Source organism: Nicotiana tomentosiformis, chromosome 3, assembly GCF_000390325.3.
Source record: "Nicotiana tomentosiformis chromosome 3, ASM39032v3, whole genome shotgun sequence".
Classification (NCBI taxonomy): Eukaryota; Viridiplantae; Streptophyta; class Magnoliopsida; order Solanales; family Solanaceae; genus Nicotiana; species Nicotiana tomentosiformis.
This window is the reverse complement of record NC_090814.1, coordinates 145,314,320-145,341,579: the sequence shown is the minus strand read 5'-3', so window position 1 is coordinate 145,341,579 and position 27,260 is coordinate 145,314,320. Positions and strand designations below refer to the sequence as shown.

Below are 27,260 nucleotides of genomic sequence, written 5' to 3'. Positions count from 1 at the left end.
CCACGTCACCTCCTTGTGTCCCTATTTTATATATATATACTTGTAAAAGATGGTCCATGCTGAGCATGGGCCCAAGTACTATATTACATGTCGAAATTCTTTCTAAATCCTTATATAAAAAGATAATTTGATTCACAGTTTACTTTTTCGAACACGTATAATTAAATTATACATGTTAACATACACACAACACACACATGTATATATATCGTTGGGTGGACCATTAGGATCAAAGGTTGAAATTTTAAATAGCAAAAGAATGGAGAGTAATCATCAAGTATTAAAAAAATTTAATATTATACAAAATAATATTAAAAATATTCAATAGCTGAAAAGATGCAAGGCTAATTCTTACTTATCATTCTCATTTTATGATATTCTGGACTTTCAGTTTAATTTGTTTCTTTTTGTTATAATTTTATTTTTTTTTCTGCTTAAGCATATTTACAAGAGGCAATGCATGGTTGCAGTACTTTTGGTACTAACATATCTAGAACTCTATAGGAAATAAAACTCGATCACCCTGTAATTAATATACCTACGCCATTTAGCTGTCATAGATTTACGCTACCGATTTGGCGCAGGATGAGCAATACATACAGAATATAAAAATTAATATTAAATCATTTGTATCCGTTACCATAATGCTAGAAAGAATGATATTAGGAAGGCCAGGACCCTTTATTTGAGCCGTTCCTATAACGCGGATGCAAACCCTGATTTGATAAATATCTTAAAGGAAATTTATAGACCGGTGCTCGAATCGAAGTTTAATGATATTTCCAAAGATAATGGATTATATATGACCGAACAAACTAATATTTGCAAATACCAAAGTGTTGTCTTGGAATTGTTGCGTAAATCGAAAGTAGACATGTATTCAAGTGATAAATTATACGAATTACAAAAGAAGATTGAAGAACAAGCATATCCATATGATGATATACAGAGTATGTTTGAGGCTACACCTATGATGATAAATCTTTTGGTTAAGAAGGATGCGCCCTCTGCTAAGGAGTATCTTAAAGCTAGTAAGAAACTCACTTTCGATGAGTTGGATCTTCTAAACATCTTTCATCAGTATAAATTGGAAGGCATTATTATTTACATCTTTGGTTGCCTCTTCAATAGTATTAATGAGAGTCCAGTCGTTCGCTTTTCTACCCTTGTAGACCAACTATATAGAATGGCTAGAGTTCATACTAAATTGCTGTCTGAAAGGAATTATCAACGAGTTGGGAACAAACCTGCAATGTATAAAATTTCTGGTTGTATAAGTAAGAATATAGGTATATTATTGGTAGAATTTTTATTAGAAAGAGAATTGATAACAATATCTAACGATTTATCTTTTCCTGATCAAAAGGTTGATAAAAAAAAGAAGGGTAAGTATTAAAATAAAAGCCTATGTGTAATTTGTAATTTGTAATTTTGATATAAGCATTCTACCGATCCAGTTAAGTCTACCTATGGTATGCCCTCCTAAGGAGTGGGTGTTGTAGAACAACTTAAAGTGAGGGGAGAGGCGCCTAAATCACTATCTGATATTACTGGAGGTTATTTAAGCGAACATGACGGGAATTTATATTTATATAATCGCTATAATCTATTAACATCCCGCGATAAGAATAACTTTAATATTTTATTGGGTGAAAACTACGAAAATGTGTGACACCATGAATACCTTACAGAAAGAGGCTTATGAGATAAATGTGGGTGTCTTAGATATCATTAAAAATAATTATAATAGATTAGTGGAAATAGATCTACTGATGCCGAAGTTTCTAGCCTACTTAAATGTAGCCGAGGGATGCAAGGTATTGAGAGAAGCTTACCTATCAAATGGAGGTGATAAGTGCCCGCCTTACCTCTATCCTGCATTGCTAAAAGAATTCATGACAGATATCCAGCGAGCCCGTTATGAAACCTTTATACTTGATATAGTGTCAGCTTATGAGGGGTATAAATTTTATCTGCCAGCATTCGTCGACTTCGGCGGTAGGATTTATCGCGCGGGAGTATTACATTTCCATGAGCGTGATTTAGCAAGGTCTTTGATAGTGTTCTCTAAGCGTACATTTAATGATGCTAAGAAGGCAAATCCTTCTCATACTAAAGAATACGATAACAAGGTTTACTCAATGTTATATGCGTCAGCCTCATTTCATTATAAAAAGTTTGATACTTACCCTACAGCTTGTAAATGGTATAGAGAGCAGAGGTTTGACTCTATTGATAGAATCATTGAGTATGCACCTACCGCTAAAGATCCCTTTCAGTTCCTATTGGAGAAAATTCCCTATGCACCTTAGGAAGATAAAAGATGGCACATGCTGAGCATGGGTCCAAGTACTATATTACATGTCGAGGTTTTTTTTAAATCCTTACATAAAAAGATAATTAGATTTACAATTTACTTTTTCGAGCCCGTATAAATAAATTATATATGTTAACACACACACAACACACACATGTATACATATCATTGGGTGGACCATTAGGATCAAAGGTTGAAATTTTAAATAGCAAAAGAATAGAGAGTAATCATCAAGTATTAAAAAATTTTAATATTACACAAAATAATATTAAAAATATTCAATAGCTGAAAACATGCAAGGCTCATTCTTACTTATCATTCTTATTTTATGATATTCCGAACTTTTAGTTTAATTTGTTTCTTTTTGTTATAATTTTATATTTTTCTGCTTAAGCATATTTAAAATAGGCAATGCATGGTTGTAGTACTTTTGATAATTAGAGGACCAAATAGCATAATTATACCATCCAAAGTACCTCAAAGTTGTGAAATATATTTTTATTTTATTTTATTTGCAAATGCACAATAAAAATTCATTTCTTTTAATGTAGTATTTAGAAAGTAATTTTCTTGAAGTCTAATGTGACCTCTAACAAAAGCATGAAAATTTTCTTGTTAACTGAAGATCAAATATTAGATAACCCACTATTTGTAAAAAAAGAGATTTGGCGTGCAAGAATAAATATTATATGCAACAATTATTGTTGTATCATGAAATAAACTATGTTAATTTAAAATAAAAATAAAAAATTCGTCTTTGAACTATTACGGCTTATTGTAACTTTACATTGCATTGTTAAAGTTATGTTTTTAAATATAAATTATCATTTTAAGCAATGAAAATCAGCTTGCTACTCTAAGCTCCTTTAAAACATTGAGTATTTTCCATTTTAATACTCACAGATAGAATTAGTCTTTATTTTTTGTGTAGATAGATTTTAGTCTTTCGCTATAGTTCAACTGTGTATATCAGTACATATATAATTTGTTATAAAATTATTATATATTTTTTTGGTTCTTTATATTACATGTTGTGATATTTGTTCCTATTATATTATTGTTGGTACTATTTGTCACTTAATTTTTATTGTTGCTTGAGCCGAAGGTCTATCGAAAATAACATCATTACCTTCACAAGGTAGGGTTAAGGTTTACGTACACACTACCCTCTCCAGACCCCACATGTGTGATTACACTAAGTTTATTGTTGCTCTATTTATTTAAAGTAGAGGTATAAATAAAGAGATTGTATGTCCAATAAGAAAATAAAATAAAAGCTTGAATGTTCTTGCAATTTTAAAAAGTTAAAAACTAAGGACCGTTTGGCCATAGATTTTGCCAAAATAAATTTGGGTTTTGTTTGGCAAACACATGTTTGGCCATAGATTTTGCCTACATTTTGGTAAAATTTCAAATCCCAAAACCATCTCAATAGTTGGTTTTGGGCCAAAATATCACTATTACATTTTTAAAAAATTGCCCTAAACTTTTGTATTTTATAAAAGAGCCCACAATTTATTATTTTGTAATAATGTTGCTTTGTCTTCTCGGTCACCTGATAGTGTATCATGTAGTTCATTATAAAAATGATAATTTTGTATCAAATTTATTTATGTTCAAAACTATGGTTTGCGATAATATAATGAATGTTATTGATAATGATATTGTTGGGTATTTGTGATAGTTTTTAGAACTTGTGGGTATAAGTCATGTTTCATATTTTTCCAAAATAAATTTAAGAAATATGTTTTGAAAACTGATGTCCAAACACATTTTCATATTCAAACTAAACTTCACCCAAATCAGATTTTTCAGAACAAATTTGAGAATCTATGACCAAACGCTAGCTAAAAATACATTGCTCCGTGAAAAAGGGATTGGAAAAAAGAGAGAAAATATGAGCATAGAAGATTTCACAAACAATTGCTAGGTGTTTCTCCTATACCATATCTATTACTTTTCTGGATATAAAAGTATGCTCAAACTTTGCCAAATTTACCAAAACATATACAAACAACTATGCAATAAAAGATGAAAACAAGGGCAAAAAACTTCAAAAAGTTCTGACACCACATCTGTTGCTTTTAGTGATGTTCTTTGGTTGGTACGGTACGGTATTTAGATATTTCGGTTCGATATTTTCGGTATTCGATTTCTTAAAATATTATACCAATACCGTACTTAATTAAATTCGGTATGGTTCGATTTTTCTCCTTTCGGTTGCGATTTATTCGGTTCGATAACTTCAATTTATTCGGTTTGAATACTAACTAGTGCGTAGAGTCATAAACTGTAATATTCTTAATTAAAGCACTCAAAAATACAAAACTAAAAATGTTTGTTGACAAAAGTTTTGTCCAAAACCAACAAATATCAACCCAGAGAGAGAAAATTATACATAAAGGAATAAATTTGATCATTAGAAATGTCTTGTTACTAGCTTAGAGTTAATTGATAAATTTATAAAATAAAGGAAAGTTAAATTTTAGATTTTTTATATTTATGTTATAATTAATAATATGTGTATTGTATAATATAATATATATTTTGGTACGGTATCAGTATTTTGGTATTTTATTTTCAAATACCAAATACCAAATTATTTTTAAAACATAAACCAAATACCATACCGAATACCAAAATATCGAATACCAAATATCAAAATTTTCGATTTTAGTACAGTAATTCGGTATTTACCAAATTATGCACAGCCCTAACTGTTTTTCACTATATAAGATGTGCTCAAACTTTGCCAAATTGACCAAACACATGCAGGCAACTACGCAATAAATGATGAAAACAGGGGCAAAAACAAAACATTAAAAAGTGGTGTGTTGATTGTTGATGAGATAAGCCGATGTAAGCACGTAATCTTTGACCCACACATTAGAATTACCTTTAATAGTCCTAGTATTTTTTTAGAATATTTATTTGAGTTTATTTCTATAGGATTTTACTTTATTATTAATTTTAATTCTATTTTTTAAAGCACAAAAATTGAAAAAATACAAAAATAGTTTCATTTTCTCTATTTAATTTAGGTATTAGGTATTTTTAGAAAGATATTATTTTTATTATTATTTGAAAATACCAAAAAATAATTTTGTATTAATTAGTATATTTTGATAGTATTAGTATTTTTATTTTTATTTTTTGCTCAATGAGTAAGAATTGAATTTGGGCCAATTGGGAGCTCATTTTCGTATTTTGGTGGCCCAGCAAGACAAAGGCCTATTCTTCCCAATCCCTTTTAGCCCAAACCCTTTTCTCACCCATCAAACCCCTCCCTTAATTATAGCCATTGATCTACTTTCATCCAAAGGCCAATACTCACTCCCCACTACCCTATAAAAACCAAATTAACACCCAAAATCCCTAAGCTAATTCCCCCCACTTCAGCGGCAAGAGAAAAAAAAAATAGAGACGCAAAAACAGAGGAGGGAGATCTGAAAAACGAAGGGAACAAAAACAACAAAAAAGAGAAAGAAACGAAGAAGGAGAGAAAGAGTAACTTTCCCCCAACAAAGCTGGATTCGACCCCATCTTCTTCACGTCCTTTCGGTCATTGAACACCATTTTTATAGCCATGTAAAGCTCCTCTCTCTTTACCCAAACCCAGCTACAAAAACAACCTAAAACCACCATGAATGATCCTTGAAACTCCATAAAAACCAGCAAAAAAAAAAGCTTCATTTTTCCAGCAAAATAGTCGTCCAAACAGCCATGAAAGCAGCCCTTTTTCTTCATTAAAACTCCACTGTTTCAGCCCGACGACCAACTGCTAAACCATCCGAAAACAGTCACCAAATCATCGCCCAAGCCCATCCCAGAACCTCTCGCACAAACACGTCCAGAGGTTCTCAAAACAATAAGGTCTTCTGTCGAGTTTTATCGTCGAGAAAGCTCCTATTCGAGATCTTTTCCAGTGAGGTTCTCGTTCATCCGCGATCCAGATCCGTCGAGGCTGTTTGAACTCCGTCTGACGACCTGTCTGCCTTCAAGTTGTAGCCGGCACCATCCTTCGGTAATTCGAACTTGGAGATTTTTATGTCAATAAAGTGAAAAGTTTATTCCAAAAAGGTCCGTCTTGTTCTTCTTTAACAACTTGTCTATTGATTTCCACGATGCTTCTTATGTCAATATTTTAGTTATTTTATTTTGATTTATAATGTGTTGTCCTGATTGATATGTTTATCCATGTTAGAAAAACTATTTTTTTTCTTAATTATTATTTTGAGAACAGTATCTCTCATGGTGGCCAGATGTAATTAGTTAAGTGGGCTTACGTCATTACTATTATTTATTTCATTAGTATTTTTGTCGTTTTGGTTTTCTCGCTAGATTTATCTTAGGAGCTATAAAATAATGATATGAAGGAACTAAGGTCAGTGATTACTTTCAAAGATTTTCTTAGAGTTTAACGGGCAACTTTGGGGCTGGATTCAGTTCACTAGATTTTAAGTGCACAGCCCATTATCCTGGTTTTGGATTGATTTTAATCATGATACTTTTAATAGAATTGGGTCAAATGAACCTTTCCATGTCTTTTTTTAGGATAAAGCTAGCCCACTTCTTCCATAATAGATAAATGCCTTGTAATTTCAAAGATTGAGTAGTAAGTTATAAAGTTTTCTAAGTGTAAATAACTTGTCAATACTCTAAGTAAATAAAATATTTCTTGACTTCCAAACAACTCCATTTCCATAATATGTGCCTCTGCAATAATCTCAAAGTTTAGATCTTAGGGAAATAATTTAAATACGCCAGTTTGCTTTAGGCGCGATTAATAAATCATCGTGACCATGGGTACGGTTCCCGTGGCATGGTCACGATACATGAATCCCAACTCAAGTGCGCGTTTCACGCGACTTGACCGTAACTTCAAATGATAATAAAAATAAGCATGTTGTCAATCGCGGGTGCATTTCATGTGGCGCGGTTTGCGACGTGTGCCAAAACGACAAGTGTACGACATCGTGACTTGTTCCAGAAATAATTTCATAAATAATTAAAAGCGTTTTTGAAGATAAAAATACACACTAGGTTTTAAAACATGTATTAAATCAGATAATTAGACTAATTATTAATAGTTGAGCGACCGTGCTAAAACCACGGAACTCGGGAGTGCCTCACACCTTCTCCCAGGTTAACAAAATTCCTTACCCGATTTTCTGTGTTCGCAGACCATAAATAGAGTCAAATTTCCTCGATTTGGGATTTAAAATAAACCGGTGACTTGGGACACTATAACTTATTCCAAGTGGCGACTCTGATCGAATAAATAATTCCATTTCAAATATTGTCACTTTAATTGAAAAACTCCCCTATCCCCTATCCTTTCGGGAACAAGGAGGTGTGACAGCTCTGGCGACTCTGCTGGGGAAAAAAACCCAGAACTTCTGGTTCAGGGTTCAGAATTCGAGCTTAGAATCACTGTTATACTTGGTTTTTGTCTATTATCTGATTTTTACGTGTTTGAACCTAATTTGCTAAATGCCGCTTTTTACCGCTTTGATATTGTTTGAACTGTATATAAATTGCTACGAAACCCTCCTTCTCTCTGAGTCTTCTAAATCTTCTGGGGAGCGTGCGCTTCGCGTGACTTCTTTTCTGTTAGAGTCATATCCTAATTTTAAAATGAGGTTCGGACAAGTTGCAAAGCCGGTGAAGCTTCTGTATTCCCGGTACGATGCCCCCTCCCCTTCCCCTCCCCCCCCCCGGCTCAAGTTGTCCGCTCGGGTAAGCCAGGTCTAGAACAATACACCCAGGATTTAAAACTTAGAATAACACAACCTCATGACGGATCCATAGTAGGCACGTTTGCTTGCATCACGTGCATTTGACTTAGGGGACTCAACACAGAGGTTGGGTCCGTCTAGGATAGGTGCACCCGAAAATCAAAAGACCATCCTGATACATTCTTTACGTGCTACTTGTGTATTAATTTGCTTGGCTTGTATGTTGACCGGCTTCTAGAGTAAGGAAAGAAAATTAAGAAAAAAAGAAAAAGAAAAACCAAGAGTGAGGTAGGATAGAAAAATGCCCGATTTTGATAATCCTGATATTCAAAAATCCCGTTACTCTGCCAAAATTTCAAAAAAAAAAAAAAAAGAGAATCATTTCAAAATAAATCATATTTTTTTCTGTGCATCAAAATTGACCGAACTACGCGGGTTTGATTCTCACCGGATGTGAGATACGTAGGCAACCCTCATCGGGTCCGGCCCCGTTTTTGCAAAAATAATCAGAAAATATGAAAATGCATCATTTTGTCATAAATAAATTTAGGGGATGTCACTTTCTGTCCAAATAGCCAGAAACGTCCCGACGGGACGCAGGAAGTTTGTTTTACCAGAATAGTCACCTATGGCTCTTTTCCTAATTTTGGCCACTTAGCAAGCACAGCTTTAAAATCTTCATTTCTGAAGGGCTGAAGGGCCGTATTTGCAAAGTGGCCTTGAGTTGTTTGAGTTTTATTTTGCACAAATAATCTTTCTTTTGGGGTTAAAAAATAAAATTAAAAATCAAAAATCACTTGTTTTTAACCAGTCGCCTTAAATAAAATGTGCAGGATGAGCACTGTTGAAAATATACCTTTTCGAGTCGTAGACGAGATTCCACTAGGACTCCATATGTGGTGGAACGACCTGGAGGAGATCAGCAAGTGTTCTGTGACAAAGGCTTTAGGTGGGCTCACTGGTCTTCTGGAAATTAAACTAAGGGTTGATATAATCGAAGCTTTGATACTGTTTTGGGACCCGACACACAATGTTTTCCACTTCTCTGATTTCGAGTTGACCCCTACACTAGAGGAAATAGCAGGTTATGCTGGTTTCGAAGGGAAGCAAAGGCATCAATATCCAGTAGCACCAAGAACTGTAACCCCTCATAAGTTTTTGGACCTCTTGAGTATTAGCCGGCATGTTAAAGATGAAAATTTAGCCGGAGGATTCTGCACATTCCGTTTCTTATACAGCCGGTATGGGGACCCCCACGGATTTGAGGCTCCAGACACTGGTTTGAATCATCAGGGAAATAAAGACAAATGGGAAGCACGTAGGGGTTTGGCCTTTGTGGTGGCATTTTTAGGCACTCTGATATGCCCAAGGAGTGACAGACATATAGAATTGGGTCTCGCAAGAGTGGTCGACTTTATGGTCAAAAAGGCCAATGGCACTATCATACCGATGATTCTCGCAAAAATTTACCGAGCTTTAACCGCTTGTCGAGCCGGGATAAAGTTTTTTTAGGGTTGCAACTTGCTTTTACAAATGTGGTTGGTAGAACATCTTTGTCATCGCCCATGTTACATGAACTATGGTCTGACCGGACTCAATTGCATCGAAGAATAAGAAAACCGAGTAAACGGTCATGAGTTGCCAGAAGGTACTGAGGCATGGTTCGTGTATTTGGGTTCTTTAAACGCAAATCAAATTGAGTGGACTTTCGGTTGGCTCCCGGTCGATGAAGTTATTTACATGTCCGCCGGAGTGTACTTTCTTTTATTAATGGGTCTTCGGAGTATTCAGCCATATGCCCCGCATCGGGTCCTACGCCAATTGGGCAGATACCAAACAGTCCCCTATGACGAAGATTTGAGTCCACAGGTTATTGAACTATGCCCAAAAGCCACATTTCCAGAAGAAAGGGTTCGTCAGATTTGGCACCAATGTAGGTTCTTGGAACCACAGACTCAAGTACGAGATTTATCCATGGGTGAAGTAGGATCCAACTATGCCATATGGTATAGTAAAAGAAGTCGGGTCGATCAAGAGCCAGAACAGCCCGTCAAAAGGCCCCATGTCCAACAATTCACCGATGGAGCACGAGAGCAATGGGTTTGGTTAGCTAAAGAAAAGGAATACCGGACTACTATAAACAAACTAGAAGAACAAATTAAAAAAATCAAATTTGATAGTAGTTTGCAGGCAGCTGAAGATAAGGGGAAAAGAAGAGGTTGGCTAGGGAAAATGAAGCCCTTCGAGCCCAAATCCAGAGAATGAAAATAGCCGCCGAGACATCGGTAAGAAGTGAGAGAGATGAGAAAATTATAACCAACCTAAGGCGAAAAGTGCATGATTATGGTTTTGACTTGACAAAGGCCGAAAAGGACTTTTTAAATGCTCAAGCAAAGTTGGCCAAAAGTGCAGAAGAACATGCTAGATTAGCCCACCAGTTGAAGCAGAAATATGACAAAGAAGTAGCAATTTTACAGAAAAAGTTGGTTGCCCTGGAAAATGAAATGGTCAAGCAAATAAAGGATTTCAAGATAGAAAGAGAGCATTGTTATGCATTGATTTACCAACTACAAGAAAGCCTGCAACAGTTACAAGACCAAAACAACACAGATACACAAGTGTTAGAGGCTCGGGACCAGTAGATTGGACGTTTGCTTCAAGAAAAGGGTGTCATCAGAATGAGGATTAAAGAGATAGCTGATTATATTGTAATGAAATGCCATGAATGTGAAGACACGACCAAGTCTATGTTTTTTTGCTTCTGTAATGACATTCGTTCGACAGGTGATGGTTGACCTAGACCACCTTCAAAATGATATTGCCCGTAGGCCCGTACGGAGACCGGCTGATGTCCCGCAAGCCCCCGAAGTACCAGTGGAGGCTCTTATGTATTTTTGATTTTTTTTAGTTAGTTTTTGAGTCTGTATTTTACTTTCCTCGAGTTTTGTTCGTCCTTGTCAAGGCTGCTTATTGCTTTATTTCAAGTCTGTAGATTTGTCTTTTGTAGTCATCACTACTTTTAAGTCCTTGTAATAGAAAATCCAAAAAGATGTCTTTTATTAATAAAATATTGAAAAAAAAAATCATTTTGCATTTATTTCCCTGAACTACGTAATGATCTGATTCATGCGGCGTCATGATACGTAGGCAATCCCTATAGGATTCGATCATAGTCTTAAAAGAAATTAGAGAAAAAAAAAAGAGGAAAATAAAAGGAGGGAAGAAAGAAAAGAGGGGCCAAACAAAAGGAAAAAAAAGATAGAGAATTAAAAGAGCGAAACACAGCAAAATGAGAGAGGAAAAAAATCAGGATTCGAAATTTGGGAAAAGAGCCGGGATGAAGCACATAAGCCGTCGCAAAGCATTTAGAAATGTTTAACTGCTCAGGTGCATTACATCCCCAATATGCGATTCCCTATCTGTTAAATGCTTCAAAACTGACCAAGTTATTGTGTGTGCATAATAAGACAGGTTTTGTTTAGGTGGTTAGTTTGTTGGCATCCTGGAAAGTCACCCCTATAATACCAGATCAAAGCACAAGGTAGTCATGACTAGCAAAGAGTCGGACACGGGTGTTATTGACCCGCCGAGGGAGATTGTAGAATCAGAGTCTGAATTGAAAGAGGAGGTCCACAGGTTGAAGCATCAAATGGCTGAAATGTATCAAGCCTGGATCAGGGGGCATCCTCCACCTTCATTTCCCGCTAACTACACAGAAAATCCCGCTTTCATCCCACCACTGGAACAAGCCCAGAATCCCACTACCGTTGATCTTTCCCTTCAGCATGCACCGGGTTTTACCCCTTTCCACCACTACCCTGGCACCTCGTCCCAAACTTTTCATGCTCCACCAGCCAAAACAACCGCATACCCGGCTCCGACATCTGCTCCTGTTTTCGTAGCCCCTCCGCGAGCTACCTTCCACCGATCTTCTAGTGAACCCGCGTTCCAAGCTCTAGATACCCAATATTATGCTCCGGAACCAACTTTCAAAGTCACGGCTCCTTATTCCTACACCCCTCACTTTGAACCTCCTGTTGAAACTGAGAAACCATCCCGGAACGTGGAGCAGGATGAGATATTCAGGAAAGTGAAGAGTCTAGAGCAATCTTTGAAGAACATGCAAGGGATAGGAAGCCAAGTAAGTGTGGCTTATAAGGATTTATGCTTATTCCCTGATGTCCAACTGCTCGTTGGGTTCAAGATGCCCAAGTTTGACCTGTACGATGGACATGGAGATCTCGTGGCCCATTTGAGAGGCTTTTGCAGCAAGATGAGAGGCGCCGGTGGGAAAGATGAATTATTAATGGCATATTTCTGTCAGAGTTTGAGTGGTGCGACTTTAGAATGGTACACCCGCCAAAACGCTAGTAGGTGGTACACATGGGACGACTTGGCTCAGGCCTTTGCTCGGCACTTTCAGTACAATATAGACATTATCCCGGATCGCCTATCTTTGACCAAGGTAGAGAAGAAGCCCAGTGAGAGCTTTAGGGAATATGGTTTCAGATGGAGAGAACAAGCTGCACGGGTCAATCCTCCAATGGAAGAAGATGAGATGGTCAAGTACTTTCTTCAAGCCTTAAAACCTACTTACTTTGGCCATTTGATCTCAGCCATAGGTAAGTCCTTCAACGATGTGGTAAAGATGGGAGGAATGGTGGAAGAGGGACTCAAGTCAAGCAAGATCATGAGCTACTCCGCCATAAAAGCAACCACACAAGCAATTCAAAGTGGCACCGGAAGCCTGTTAGGCAAAAAGAAGAAAGATGATGTCACTATGTTTGTCTCTGGATCAAGGCGTGGCCCAAGGGGTTCGCCTCACCAATACACCCAACCTCGACCCCAACCTCAAGCCTACACCCAAGCTCCATATAATCCATCCCAACATTATTTCCCACCACAAGACCCTCAATATTCAGTCAGACCACCCCAATACCATGTTCACCATGCATAGTCATATGCGCAACCCCCTCCTTACCCGCAATGGCGTGCTCCAACTCCACAAAATCCTTATCCACCCCCACAACCATATCGAAACCCTACTGGTCCAAGCTTTCGATAAAGGCCGAATTATAGAAAAGAGAGGCAGCAGCGGAAAGAAACCTTCACCCCTCTTGGAGAGTCATACACCAGTTTATTTCAAAGGTTGAGGCAGTTGGACGTTTTAAGGCCGATTGAGCCAAATACACCAAATCCACATCCAAGGAACCTTGATTATTCCCTCAGATGCGCATATTGTTCTGATGCCCCAAGGCACGACACGGAGAAGTGTTGGCATTTGAAGAGGGCGATCCAAGAGTTTATTGTTACAAATCAAATTGTGGTCCAGAACCCGGAGGCACCAAACATCAACCAAAATCCTTTGCCGGCCCATGCAGAGGCACATATGATTGAGATAGTTCATAAGGATGGGGAGTCCAAGAATTCTTCCAAGTCTGTCATGATGATCCGGGCTAGTGAAAGTAATCCAGTTAAAGCTCCAGATTCTGCAAAAGCAATGCCCTTGACAGTTGAAGGGGTGTCGGAGAAGCTAAGCACGCTCAACGTGAAGCCATCTGTATTGGTTGTGAAAGGGCCTCTGATTGATGTTGAAGCGAACCAGGAAAAGCAAAAAGTGATCGTACCAGAGGTCTCAGGCAAGCCTGTCATAATCGTGGAAGGGGCTCGTATTACCCCCGTTATTATTAAGCCAGTGACCCAATTACCAATGGTTGACACAAAAGTCATCCCGTGGAATTACAAACAGGTGATAGTAACATATAAAGGGAAAGAAGTAGAGGAAGAAGTCAATGAAACCGGAGGACTGACTCGTTCTGGGAGATGTTTTACCCCAGAAGAACTGAGGAAAGCTAAGCCATTCAAGGATGGCCACATCCCAGTAAAGAAGCCGGTCACCGAAGAAGAGGCTGAAGAGTTCCTGAAAAAGATGAAAATGCAAGACTATTCCATTGTAGAGCAGTTAAGGAAAACACCAGCTCAGATCTCTCTTTTGTCTTTGCTGATACATTCAGATGAACACCGCAAAAGCCCTGATGAATATTTTAAATGAGGCCCATGTTCCTGATAAGATCACGGTAAGCCGCTTGGAAAAGATTGCTAACAAGATTTTTGAAGCAAACAGGATCACTTTCTCAGATGATGAACTTTCTATGGAGGGTACGGAGCACAACCGAGCTCTTTATCTTACAGTGAAGTGCGAGGATTCTGCTGTCTTAAGGGTATTGGTTGATAATGGTTCTAGTGCAAATATCTGCCCTCTGTCCACTTTGCAAAAGTTGAAGATCGGCACTGAAAGGATCCACATGAACAATGTATGTGTTCGAGGCTTTGATGGAGGAGGGAAAGATTCTGTCGGTGATATAATGCTCGAATTGTCAATAGGGCCAGTTGAGTTCACTATGGAGTTCCAAGTGCTAGATGTGGTTGTCTCCTACAACTTGTTGTTGGGCAGGCCATGGATACATGCTGCCAAGGCAATCCCGTCTTCTCTGCATCAAATGGTAAAGTTCGAATGGGACAGGCAGGAAATAGTTGTGCACGGTGATGAGAACTTATCTGCTTACAATGACATAATTGTTCCATTTATTGAAGTTGAAGATGATAAAGGGCCTTGGGTGTACCAAACGTTTGAAACAGTGTCTGTCGAGAAGATTCCTGAAGGAGAATGCATTCCAGGTCCAAAGCTATCCTTCGTGTCCGTCATGGTAGCAAATGAAATGTTGAAGAATGGTTTTGTGCCAGGCAAAGGACTGGGTTCGTCTCTGCAGGGTATTGCACATCCTGTGTGTCCACGTGAAAGTTTCGGTACATTTGGTTTGGGATTCACACTCACAGGGAAGGACATGAAAAAGGCTAAAAATTTGAAAAGAAAGGCATGGTCACTTCCTAAGCCTGTTCCACATATCTCCAAATCTTTTGTCAAGCTAGGGGTCGCAAAACGCCCAATATCAGCGGTCCCAAAACCTGTGGTCGACTTTGATGAAGAGTTGATCAAGAGGTTCCAGAGTTTGTTTGATGAAGTTAACATGGTGGAAATCGGGGAAGGTTCCAGTAATGTCGATGTGCAGCTCGTTGGGCCAAATGTGAAGCTTAGCAATTGGAAAGCTACTCCTCTCCCCACCCGGAAGGAGTTTTGGTAGTTTGCTTTGTTTTCCTTTCTGTTATCTGGGTTATTCCAGGGTTGTAATCCAGATTTTTTATTTTTTGCTTGTTTTGATGTACAAACCATTCTATCCTTTATTTTCAATGAAATACAATTTTCCGTTTTCCATTATTCCTAATAGCGTTTCATTTTTGTTTTATTTCTTTTTTCTGTACAGTTCTTTTTATGCTGGTTTCAATGACATGACATGCATGAGGAATTTTTAGCCAAATCTTAAAAGCCAATCTAATTCCGAAACAACAATCCAAGAAGTAGAGTGTGATGATGAAACAGAATATGATGAAGAAGCAGCATTTCAGGAAATCAGTAGAGAACTAAATCACTTTGAAGAAAAACCCAAGCCTAATTTGAACGAAACTGAAGCAATCAATTTAGGAGATCAAGATAATCTCAGGGAAACCAAGATAAGTGTGCATCTGGAACCACAAATCAAGGAAGAAATAATCAAAGCATTATTTGAATATAAAGATGTTTTTGCATGGTCGTATGACGACATGCCGGGTTTGAGCACTGATTTGGTAGTTCATAAATTGCCAACTGATCCGGCATTCCCTCCAGTCAAGCAAAAGTTAAGGAAGTTTAAGACTGACATAAGTGTGAAGATCAAAGAAGAAATCATAAAGCATCTTGACGCAAAGGTCATTCGGGTTACTCGATATCCCACTTGGTTAGTTAATGTCGTGTCAGTACCAAAGAAGGATGGTAAGACCAGGGTCTGTGTTGATTATCGTGATCTCAATAAGGAAAGTCCAAAAGATAACTTTCCATTGCCGAACATCCATATTCTGATCGACAATTGTGCCAAGCACGAGATTGGGTCTTTTGTGGATTGCTACGCAGGATATCACCAAATCCTGATGGATGAGGAAGATGCAGAAAAGACAGCATTCATCACACTATGGGGGACATACTGCTACCGGGTAATGCCATTTGGTTTGAAGAATGCTGGGGCAACTTACATGAGGGCAATGACTACCATATTTCATGACATGATACACAAGGAAATTGAGGTTTATGTAGATGATGTGATCATAAAGCCAAAGAAACAGTCCGACCATGTTGGAGACTTGAGAAAGTTTTTCCAAAGGATCCACAGGTACAACCTCAAGCTCAATCCGACAAAATATGCATTTGGTGCCCCGTCCGGGAAACTGTTGGGATTCATAGTCAGTCGACGCGGTATTGAGTTGGACCCATCAAAGATCAAAGCCATCCAATAATTACCACCGCCAAAGAACAAAATCGAGGTAATGAGCCTTCTCGGAAGGTTAAACTACATCAGCAGGTTTATTGCTCAACTCACGACAACTTGTGAGCCCATCTTTAAGTTGTTGAAGAAGAATGTTGCGGTTAAGTGGACTGATGAGTGTCAGGAAGCATTTGATAAGATCAAGAGTTACCTGTCAAACCCACATGTGCTGGTCCCGCCAGAACCTAGGAGACCTTTAATTCTCTATTTGACGGTATTGGATAATTCTTTCGGTTGTGTGTTGGGTCAACACGACATCACAAGCAAAAAAGAGCGAGCCATTTATTATCTCAGCAAGAAGTTCACTCCTTATGAGGTTAAGTATATTCTTCTTGAAAGGACATGTTGCGCCCTGACTTGGGTGGCACAAAAGTTGAAGCATTATCTGTCATCCTACATTACTTACCTCATATCTCGCATGGATCCTCTAAAGTATATCTTTCAGAAGACTATGCCCACAGGAAGATTGGCAAAGTGGCAGATTTTACTCACAGAGTTTGACATCATCTATGTGACTCGGACCGCGATAAAAGCCCAAGCCCTGGCCGATCACTTGGCCGAGAATTCGGTGGATGAAGAATATGAGCCACTGAAGACTTATTTTCCTGATGAAGAAGTGATGTATGTTGACGAGGCTGATCATGATGAAAATCCAGGTTGGAAACTCTTCTTTGATAGAGCTGCTAATATGAAAGGTGTCGGAATAGGGGTTGTACTCATTTCTAAAACAAGGCATCACTACCCCGTAACAGCTCAGCTTCGATTTTATTGCACTAACAACATGGCTGAATACGAAGTATGCATTCTGGGTTTGAGGCTAGCTATAGACATGGGAGTTCAAGAAATATTGGTTTTGGGAGATTCAGATTTGTTGGTTCACCAGATTCAGGGAGAATGGGAGACTCGAGATTTGAAGCTCATACCATATCGACAATGTCTGCATGATCTTCGTCAACGATTCAGGTCGGTAAAATTCAGGCATATTCCCAGGATTCACAATGAGATTGCCGACTCCTTGGCTACTCTTGCGTCAATGCTGCACCATCCGGATAAGACTTATGTCGACCCTCTGCATATCCAAATCCGTGATCAGCATGCCTATTGCAATGTGGTTGAGGAGGAACCTAATGGTGAGCCTTGGTTCCATGATGTCAAGGAATACATCAAATCGGGGGTATATCCGGTACATGCCACAGGTGATCAAAAGAGAACCATTCGACGTCTGGCTAGTGGATTTTTCTTAAGTGGGGGAATATTGTACAAGAGAACTCCAGATCTAGGATTACTAAGGTGCATAGATGCTAAACAAGCTTCGACTATCATAGCCGAAGTGCATTCCGGAGTTTGCGGGCCGCATATGAGTGGGTATATCCTAGCAAAGAAGATTCTTCGAGCAGGTTATTATTGGCTCACCATGGAACGAGATTGCATCAGCTTTGTTTGCAAATGTCATCAATGCCAGGTGCACGGTGATTTGATTCATTCCTTGCCATCTGAGTTGCACACAATGTCTGCACCTTGGCCCTTCGTTGTTTGGGGCATAGATGTCATTGGACCAATTGAGCCGGCAGCGTCAAACGGGCATAGGTTTATTCTGGTGGCCATTGATTACTTTACTAAGTGGGTCAAAGCTGTAACTTTCAAGTCCGTGACCAAGAAGGCGGTGGTAGATTTTGTTCATTCAAACATCATTTGCCGGTTTGGAATTCCCAAGGTAATTATCACAGATAATGCTGCTAACCTTAACAGTCATTTGATGAAAGAGGTATGCCAACAGTTCAAGATTATGCATCGAAACTCCACTCCGTATCGTCCTAAGGCAAACGGAGCTGTTGAGGCTGCTAACAAGAACATAAAGAAGATACTTCGTAAGATGGTGCAAGGTTCCAGGCAATGGCATGAAAAGTTACCTTTTGCTTTACTGGGTTATCGCACTACTCTTCGCACTTCAATAGGTGCAACTCCCTATTTGTTGGTATATGGAACCGAGACAGTTATACCTGCGGAAGTTGAGATTCCATCCTTGCGGATCGTTGCCGAAGCTGAAATTGATGATGATGAGTGGGTCAAGACCCGGCTAGAGCAATTGAGTTTGATTGATGAAAAATGATTGGCAGCAGTATGTCACGGTCAATTGTATCAAAAAAGAATGGCAAGAGCATATAACAAGAAGGTGCGTCCCCAGAAATTTGAGGTGGGTCAGCTGGTGTTGAAACGCATCCTTCCACATCAGGCTGAAGCTAAAGGCAAGTTCGCCCCAAACTGGAAGGGGTCGTTCATTGTGACAAAGGTGTTGCCCAATGGTGCTTTGTATTTAACAGACATAGAAGGTAAATGTGTGAATATGGATATCAATTCTGATGCAGTCAAGAGATATTATGTATGATTTCTTTGCTTATCTTCAATCGCATTTTGTACTAGGCATGTTCAAAGTTGGAATGACGAAGGCATTTTATTCTGCTATCCCAAACACTTTTATCATTTGTTACCCCTTTTTGAGCCTTATTTATTTTCTTTCATACCCTTCTTTTGGAATTAGAAGCAGAGTTAGAAATATAAAAAAAAAAGAAAAAAAAAAGAAAAAAAAGGAAAAAGAGAAGGAAAAGAGAAAAGCAAAGAAAGAAAAGAGAAAAGAAAGGAGAAAAAGAAAAGCAAGGTAACAAAAACAAAACTCTTATGTTTGAACTACGTTCGACCTGATACCTTTTAAGGATACGTAGGCAGCCTTACACGGTTCGGTCCCATCAAAATAAAAATTTAAAATTCCCCAGATTCGAAGAAACTGGGGCAAAAGTTTTAGTTTTGTAAAAGGATCTGATTCCAAAAGTTGTAATTTTGAACCCCTTCATCTTAAATTATTTTGAGCCTGCATGCCACCCTTTCTTTCTAACCCTGTCCAAAACCTACACTACAGTCCAAAGAAAGACCTTCTGATCAACTTTGAGGATGCCAAGTCAAGTGAGATGGAGGTATTATTTACATCATGGGTAGCACCTTTGTTCATGGGCACAAGGAAAAGTGAATAAATGAGAGAGTCTTATTGGTGAAAACCCTCACGGGCACCATATGGCGATGGTGAGTTAAGAGAAAATTCAAATGAGAGAGTCTTATTGGTAAAAACCTTCAGGGCACCATAGGGCGATAGTGAGTCGAGAGAAAATTCAAATGAGAGAGTCTTATTGGTGAAAACCCGTACGGGCACTGTAAGGCGAAAATGAGTTGAGAGAGGAGAAAATGAGAGAGGTTTGCTGGTGAAAACCCCTCGGGGCATTACAAGCCGAATGAGGTTCATGACTTTACAGAGAAATTGAATTATGGAAAACCCGGTTTTGAAGTATGAAGACATGGCATGAACTGAAATGTGATTAGTTGGATGGATTAGGCTGATCAGTCCGAAGTGCATGTCATGATCATTGGATCTAGTTGCTTCATTCAGATAAGTCTCTTTTCCATTTTTCTTCAAATAGTCATCTATGTTTTTTCTTTTTTATTCCTAATTCTCGAAGTCATTTCGCTTCGTTTCTTTTGGGTCTATTTTTCTAAGTCTCTGTCAAATTAGTCTTTTGTTAAGAAAGCAAGAAAGGACTTCAAAGCTCATTACCAGCTTTTTATTTGCACCAAGCGAAATTCGGCCAGGCATATCACAAGGGACAAGATTTAGAATGAGCAATGCGGTGGTAACTGAAGTTCGGGTGGTCAAGTGATTCATGAATTTGTAGGAAATGCGAAGGTTCAACAGTTGTCAGAATGAAAGTGCCATACGACGAGTTGAGTGTAAGGGATTCAAGTCATTCAGAGGTTTTGTGGTCGAGGTCCTATTGAAAGGTCAAACAATTCTTTGTAGCCCGAAGCATCTAATCAGAATGAAGCGGGATAGTGGAAGAAGCAGACACTTTCAGCAAGGATGCCACAAACTAACCGCCACATTTTCAAACTGACAAAATTTTCTTTGTTTTAAGAAGGGGCAAGAAATCTTTTTCGCTTTGCCAGAAAATCCCTATGAGGAAAGCATGTTCCAGATAAGTTCAGTCTTAAGTTTTCAGGACCCTCCTGAATAATGAGATCTAGTTTTAAGTTTTCAGGACCCTCTTGGATAATGGGATGCAACTAACAATCAATGAATGTTCCTGGTACAAACGGGGGCAGAAAATTTTCTCTATTTTGTCTGTGTTATTGTGATAGTAGGCGCCCACCTAGAGAACGAGGGAATTTATTTCAAGTTTTAAGTCATCAGGTGCCCACCTAGAGAACGAGGGAGTTTATTTCAGTTTTAAGTCAATCAGGCGCCCACCTGGAGAACGAGGGAATTCATTTCAGCTTTAAGTCAAAATCAGGCGCCCACCTGGAGAACGAGGGAATTTATTTCGATTTTAACTCAAAATCAGGTGCCCACCTGGAGAACGAGGGAATTCATTTCAGTTTTAAGTCATCAGGCGCCCACCTGGAGAACGACGGAATTCATTTTAGCTTTAAGTCAAAATCAGGCGCCCACCTGGAGAACGAGAAAATTTATTTCAAGTTTTAAATCAAAATCAGGCGCCCACCTGGAGAACGAGGGAATTAATTTCAAGTTTTAAGTCATCAGGCGCCCACCTGGAGAGCGAGGGAATTTATTTCAAGTTTTAAGTCATCAGGCGCCCACCTGAAAAACGAGAGAATTTATTTTAGCTTTAAGTCAAAATCAGGCGCCCACCTGGAGAACGAGGGAATTCATTTCAGTTTTAAGTCATCAGGCGCCCACCTGGAGAACGAGGGAATTCATTTTAGCTTTAAGTCATCAGGCGCCCACCTGGAGAACGAGGGAATTCATTTTAGCTTTAAGTCAAAATTAGGCGCCCACCTGGAGAACGAGGGAATTTATTTCAAGTTTTAAGTCATCAGGCGCCCACCTGAAAAACGAGGGAATTCATTTTAGCTTTAAGTCAAAATCAGGCGTCCACCTGGAGAACGAGGGAATTTATTTCAAGTTTTAAGTCATCAGGCACCCACCTGGAGAACGAGGGAATTCATTTCAGTTTTAAGTCAAAATCAGGCGCTCACCTGGAGAACGAGGGAATTTATTTCAAGTTTTAAGTCATCAGGCACCCACCTGGAGAACGAGGGGATTTATTTCAGTTTTAAGTCAAAATGAGACGCCCACCTGGAGAACGAGGGAATTTATTTCAAGTTTTAAGTCATCAGGCGCCCACTTGGAGAACGAGGGAATTCATTTCAGTTTTAAGTCATCAGGCGCCCACTGGAGAACGAGGAAATTCGTTTCAAATTTCAAGTCAGTTGCAGGCGTCCACCTGAAGAACGAGGGAAGCCATTTCAAATTTCAATTCAAGTTAGAAGTACAGAAGGTCGCCTTAAGAATGCGAGCTGGCAGTCCGAGATGACCAAAGGAAGAAGTCTCAATCCAGAATAAAAGAAAAAAAAGTAAATTCAAAATGTAGAAGCAGATGAAAAGATATGGGCTGCTCAAGACATGACTGAAGTCGCAAGCTTTTCATGCCCCGTCTTGATCCGAAGAAGCTAAAGAGATGAATCTGCACCTGCAGCTAGCAAGCATCAAGGTTCAAATCAAAAGTCTGCATGAAGAACCATTCAAGACTCAAGATCAAGCTTCGGAAGACTTATAGATAAGAAATCTTGTAACTCATAGCTGACAGGCTTAGTTAGTCTTTTTCATTTTTGATTTTGATGTAATAACAGGATCGCGGACTGGAACCTCGACGGAACGGTATCTCACTCGACTCTCTGATCCTCTCCACACACTCCATCACTTCTGAACTACACGTGGCATGATTCCTTTATAGCCAAGGATATGTAGGCAACTCAGATACCAGGGCTCGGTCACAATCTTTTTGAATTAAGTGTCGGGTCAGAAATCAATTACGCCGCTTACTTATTTCTTTGTTCAAAAACACTTTGTGTTTCCAAGCAAAGAGGGGCAGCTGTAAGCACGTAATTTTTGACCCATACATTAGAATTACCTTTAATAGTCCTAGTATTTTTTTAGAATATTTATTTGAGTTTATTTCTATAGGATTTTACTTTATTATTAATTTTAATTCTATTTTTTAAAGCACAAAAATTGAAAAAATACAAAAATAGTTTCATTTTATCTATTTAATTTAGGTATTAGGTATTTTTAGAAAGATATTATTTTTATTATTATTTGAAAATACCCAAAAAATAATTTTGTATTAATTAGTATATTTTGATAGTATTAGTATTTTTATTTTTATTTTTTGCTCAATGAGTAAGAATTGAATTTGGGCCAATTGGGAGCTCATTTTCGTATTTTGGTGGCCCAGCAAGACAAAGTCCTATTCTTCCCAATCCCTTTTAGCCCAAACCCTTTTCTCACCCATCAAACCCTTCCCTTAGTCATAGCCATTGATCTAATTTCATCCAAAGGCCAATACTCACTCCCCACTACCATATAAAAACCAAATTAACACCCAAAAATCCTAAGCTAATTCCCCCACTTTAGCGGCAAGAGAAAAAAGAAACAGAGACGCAAAAACAGAGGAGGGAGATCTGAAAAACGAAGGGAAAAAAAAACAACAAAAAAGAGAAAGAAACGAAGAAGGAGAGAAAGAGAAAGCTTTCCCCCAACAAAGCTGGATTCGACCCCATCTTCTTCACGTCCTTTCCTTCATTGAACACTATTTTTATAGCCATGTAAAGCTCCTCTCTTTTTACCCAAACCCAGCTACAAAAACAACCTAAAACCACCACGAATGAGCCTTGAAACTCCATAAAAACCAGCAAAAAAAGAGCTTCATTTTTCCAGCAAAATAACCGTCCAAACAGCCATGAAAACAGCCCTTTTTCTTCATTAAAACTCCACTGTTTCAGCCCGACGATCAACTGCTAAACCATCCGAAAACAGTCACCAAATCATCGCCGAAGCCCATCCTAGAACCTCTCGCACAAACACGTCCAGAGGTTATCAAAACAATAAGGTCTTCCGTCGAGTTTTATCGTCGAGAAAGCTCCTATTCGAAATCTTTTCCAGTGAGGTTCTCGTTCATCTGCGATCCAGATCCGTCGAGGCTGTTTGAACTCCGTCTGACGACCTGTCTGCCTTCAAGTTGTAGCCGGCACCATCTTTCGGTAATTTGAACTTGGAGATTTTTATGTCAATAAAGTGAAAAGTTTATTCCAAAAAGGTCCGTCTTGTTCTTCTTTAACAACTTGTCTATTGATTTCCACGATGCTTCTTATGTCAATATTTTAGTTATTTTATTTTGATTTATAATGTGTTGTCCTAATTGATATGTTTATCCATGTTAGAAAAACTATTTTTTTTCTTAATTATTGTTTTGAGAACAGTATCTCTTATGGTGGCCAGATATAATTAGTTAAGTGGGCTTACGTCATTACTATTATTTGTTTCATTAGTATTTTTGTCGTTTTGGTTTTCTCGTTAGATTTATCTTACAACAACAACAACAACATCCCAGTAAAATTCCACTAATAGGGTCTGGGGAGGGTAGTGTGTACGCAGACCTTACCCCTACCCCGACGGGGTAGAGAGGCTATTTTCGAAAGATCCTCGGCTCAAAAAGAAATAAAAATACAAAAGGACAAAAAGGAGACAATATTAGTATCACAACAACAATCATATGATAAATAGAAACACCATGAAATCCAGAAAAAGGATAAAAAGCAAAAGGAGATAATATTAGTAAATATTAGTATCACCACGACAATCATAAGAACAATAGGAACACCATGAAATCTAGAAGAAAGATGCAAAGAAAAAGTGATAGCTAGTAAATAAGACATGCATTGAAAAGCGAAATAGTAATCCACAACATTGCCACTAGCTATCTCACACAAAAACCCTACATGACTAGTCCTACAATAGTACGAAGTAAGGCACGACTCAACTACCTCCTAACTTACAACCCTAATACTCGACCTCCACATCTTCCTATCTAGTGTCATGTCCTCAGAAATCTGGAGTCTCGCCATATCCTACCTGATCACCTCTCCCCAATACTTCTTAGGCCGCCATCTACCTCTTCTGGTGCCCTCCACAACCAACTGCTCACACCTCCGTACCGGAGCATCTAGGCTTCTCCTCTGAACATGTCCGAACTATTTAAGCCTCGCTTCCCGCATCTTGTCATCAATATGAGCCACATGCACCTTCTCCCGAATATCATCATTCCCAATCTTATCTATCTTAGTGTGTCCGCACATCCACCGCAACATCCTCATTTCTGCTACTTTCATCTTCTGGATATGTGAGTTCTTAACGGGCCAACACTCAGCCCCATATATCATGGCCGGTCTAACCACCGCTTTATAAAACTTACCTTTGAGTATCGGTGGCACTCTCTTGTCGCACAGGACTCCAGATGCTAACTTTCACTTCATCCATCCTACCCCAATACGGTGTGTGACATCCTCATCGATCTCTCCTCCCTCCTGGATAACCGAACTAAGATACTTGAAGCTGCCTCTTCTCGGGATGACCTGCAAATCAAGCCTCACATCCACGCCCACTTCCCCTAGATCAGCGCTGAACTTACACTCTAGGTATTCCGTCTTCGTTCTGCTCAGCTTGAAACCCTTAGAATCAAGAGCTTGTCTCCAAACCTTCAGCCTCTCGTTAACCCCGGCTCGCGACTCATCAATCAGAACTATGTCATCGGCGAATAGCATGCACCATGACACATCCCCTTGAGTATGGTGTGTTAACGCGTCCATCACCAGGGCGAATAAGAACGGACTGAGCGCAGAACCTTGGTGTAACCCCATCACAACTGGAAAATGCTCAGAGTCGCCTCCTACTGTCCTAACCCGAGTCTTAGCCCCATCATACATGTCCTTAATCGCCATAATGTATGGAACCGACACACCTTTTGCCTCCAGGTATCTCCAGAGAATTTCTCTAGGAACTTTGTCATACGTTTTCTCTAGGTCAATAAACACCATGTGCAGATCCTTCTTCCTCTCTCTGTATAGTTCCACCAACCTTCTAACAAGGTGTATAGCTTCTGTAGTCGAACGACCCGGCATGAACCCGAACTGGTTAGATTTATCTTAGGAGCTATAAAATAATGATATGAAGGAACTAAGGTCAGATGATTACTTTCAAAGATTTTCTTAGAGTTTAACGGGCAACTTTGGGGCTGGATTCAATTCACTAGATTTTAAGTGCACAACCCATTATCCTGGTTTTGGATTGATTTTTATCATGATACTTTTAATAGAATTGGGTCAAATGAACCTTGCTAGACCATGTCTTTTTTTAGGATAAAGCTAGCCCACTTTTTCCATAATAGATAAATGCCTTGTAATTTCAAAGATTGAGTAGTAAGTTATAAAATTTTCTAAGTGTAAATAACTTGTCAATACTCTAAGTAAATAAAATATTTCTTGACTTTCAAACAACTCCATTTCCATAATATGTGCCTCTGCAATAATCTCAAAGTTTAGATCTTAGGAAAATAATTTAAATACGCCAGTTTGCTTTTGACGCGATTAATAAATCATCGTGACTATGGGTACGGTTCCCGTTGCATGGTCACGATACATGAATCCCAACTCAAGTGCGCGTTTCACGCGACTTGACCGTAACTTCAAATGATAATAAAAATAAGCATGTCGTCAATCGTGGGTGCATTTCATGTGGCGCGGTTTGCGACTTTTGCCAAAACGACAAGTGTACGACATCGTGACTTGTTCCGGAAATAATTCCATAAATAATTAAATGCGTTTTAGAAGATAAAAATGCACATTAGGTTTTAAAACATGTATTAAATCAGATAATTAGGCCAATTATTAATAGTTGAGCGACCGTGCTAAAACCACGGAACTCGGGAGTGCCTCACACCTTCTCCCGGGTTAACAAAATTCTTTACCCGGTCTTCTGTGTTCGCAGACCATAAATAGAGTCAAATTTTCTCGATTTGGGATTTAAAATAAACTGGTGACTTGGGACACCATAACTTATTCCAAGTGGCGACTCTAATCGAATAAATAATCCCATTTCGAATATTGTCACTTTAATTGGAAAAACTCCCCTATCCCCTATCCTTTCGGGAACAAGGAGGTTTGACAGCCGAGGGTAGTTTCGTCAAGGCACTGAATAATTTATGTTATAACTACAGTAAAATTGCTTTTCGGCCAATCATGTTGCTCAATTTTCATGAAATTATTGCAATACCCTCAGCCATGCCAAGCAGGTATGTTGACTTCCTGTGTGCTCATTCTCTCTCTCTCTATATATAGAGAGATTTTATATGTCTTCAGGTTTTAATTTCTTGTTTATCAATTTCTTTTATTATTTTTTCTTCCACGATTATTAAAATCTTTTTCATAGTGAAGGGACTGAAATGCTTAACTGTTATTATTAATGAGTAAAGACACCAAATTAATTATCTCCAATGAATATACATTTTAGAAATTAATAAGTATACCAGTATTAATTTGTTTACCTCTTGAGAAGTGCAAAATAATGCATTTTGTACAATACATGCAAGTGTTTTTTAGGAAAGGTATACGTTAATTAATTTGTTTAAAGTTTATGTAATAGTCTAATTTTTATGCATTAATAATGTGAAAAAGTCAAATAAATTATAATTATAAGTAATATATATATATATCTAAGAGTGTTCAGAATTGAAAAAAATAAAAAAATCTCATGATAGATGGTGCTCTATCAGAAGATTTTTTTACTTTTTTCAATTCTGACACTTTTGGAGAGTTTTCGCTTGGCCACTAACCGTAATAGATTGTATTTGTTATCTACTATAAAAGAAGACACTACCTGTCACAACATATTAT

The 27,260-nt window shown here is 38.5% G+C and overlaps 1 protein-coding gene across 1 annotated transcript; it reads left to right on the top strand.

The window, feature by feature from the left end:
- The first annotated feature begins 11,602 nt into the window (after positions 1-11,602).
- On the top strand, positions 11,603-15,244 carry LOC138908632 (uncharacterized). The gene is made up of 5 exons (XM_070199312.1): positions 11,603-12,520; positions 13,388-14,008; positions 14,070-14,343; positions 14,440-15,108; positions 15,237-15,244. Exons 1-5 carry the CDS (start codon positions 11,603-11,605, stop codon positions 15,242-15,244), a joined length of 2,490 nt encoding a protein of 829 aa, XP_070055413.1.
- The last annotated feature ends 12,016 nt before the right edge of the window (positions 15,245-27,260 follow it).

Bases quoted from the DNA above. Each gene is read 5' to 3' on its own strand.
- LOC138908632 (XM_070199312.1), top strand. From the start codon at position 11,603: ATGACTAGCAAAGAGTCGGACACGGGTGTTATTGACCCGCCGAGGGAG. The intron at 12,521-13,387 runs GTAGAGAAGAAG...ATTGTGGTCCAG, and splicing joins ATCGCCTATCTTTGACCAAG to AACCCGGAGGCACCAAACAT. The intron at 14,344-14,439 runs GCACTGAAAGGA...AATTGTCAATAG, and splicing joins TTTGCAAAAGTTGAAGATCG to GGCCAGTTGAGTTCACTATG.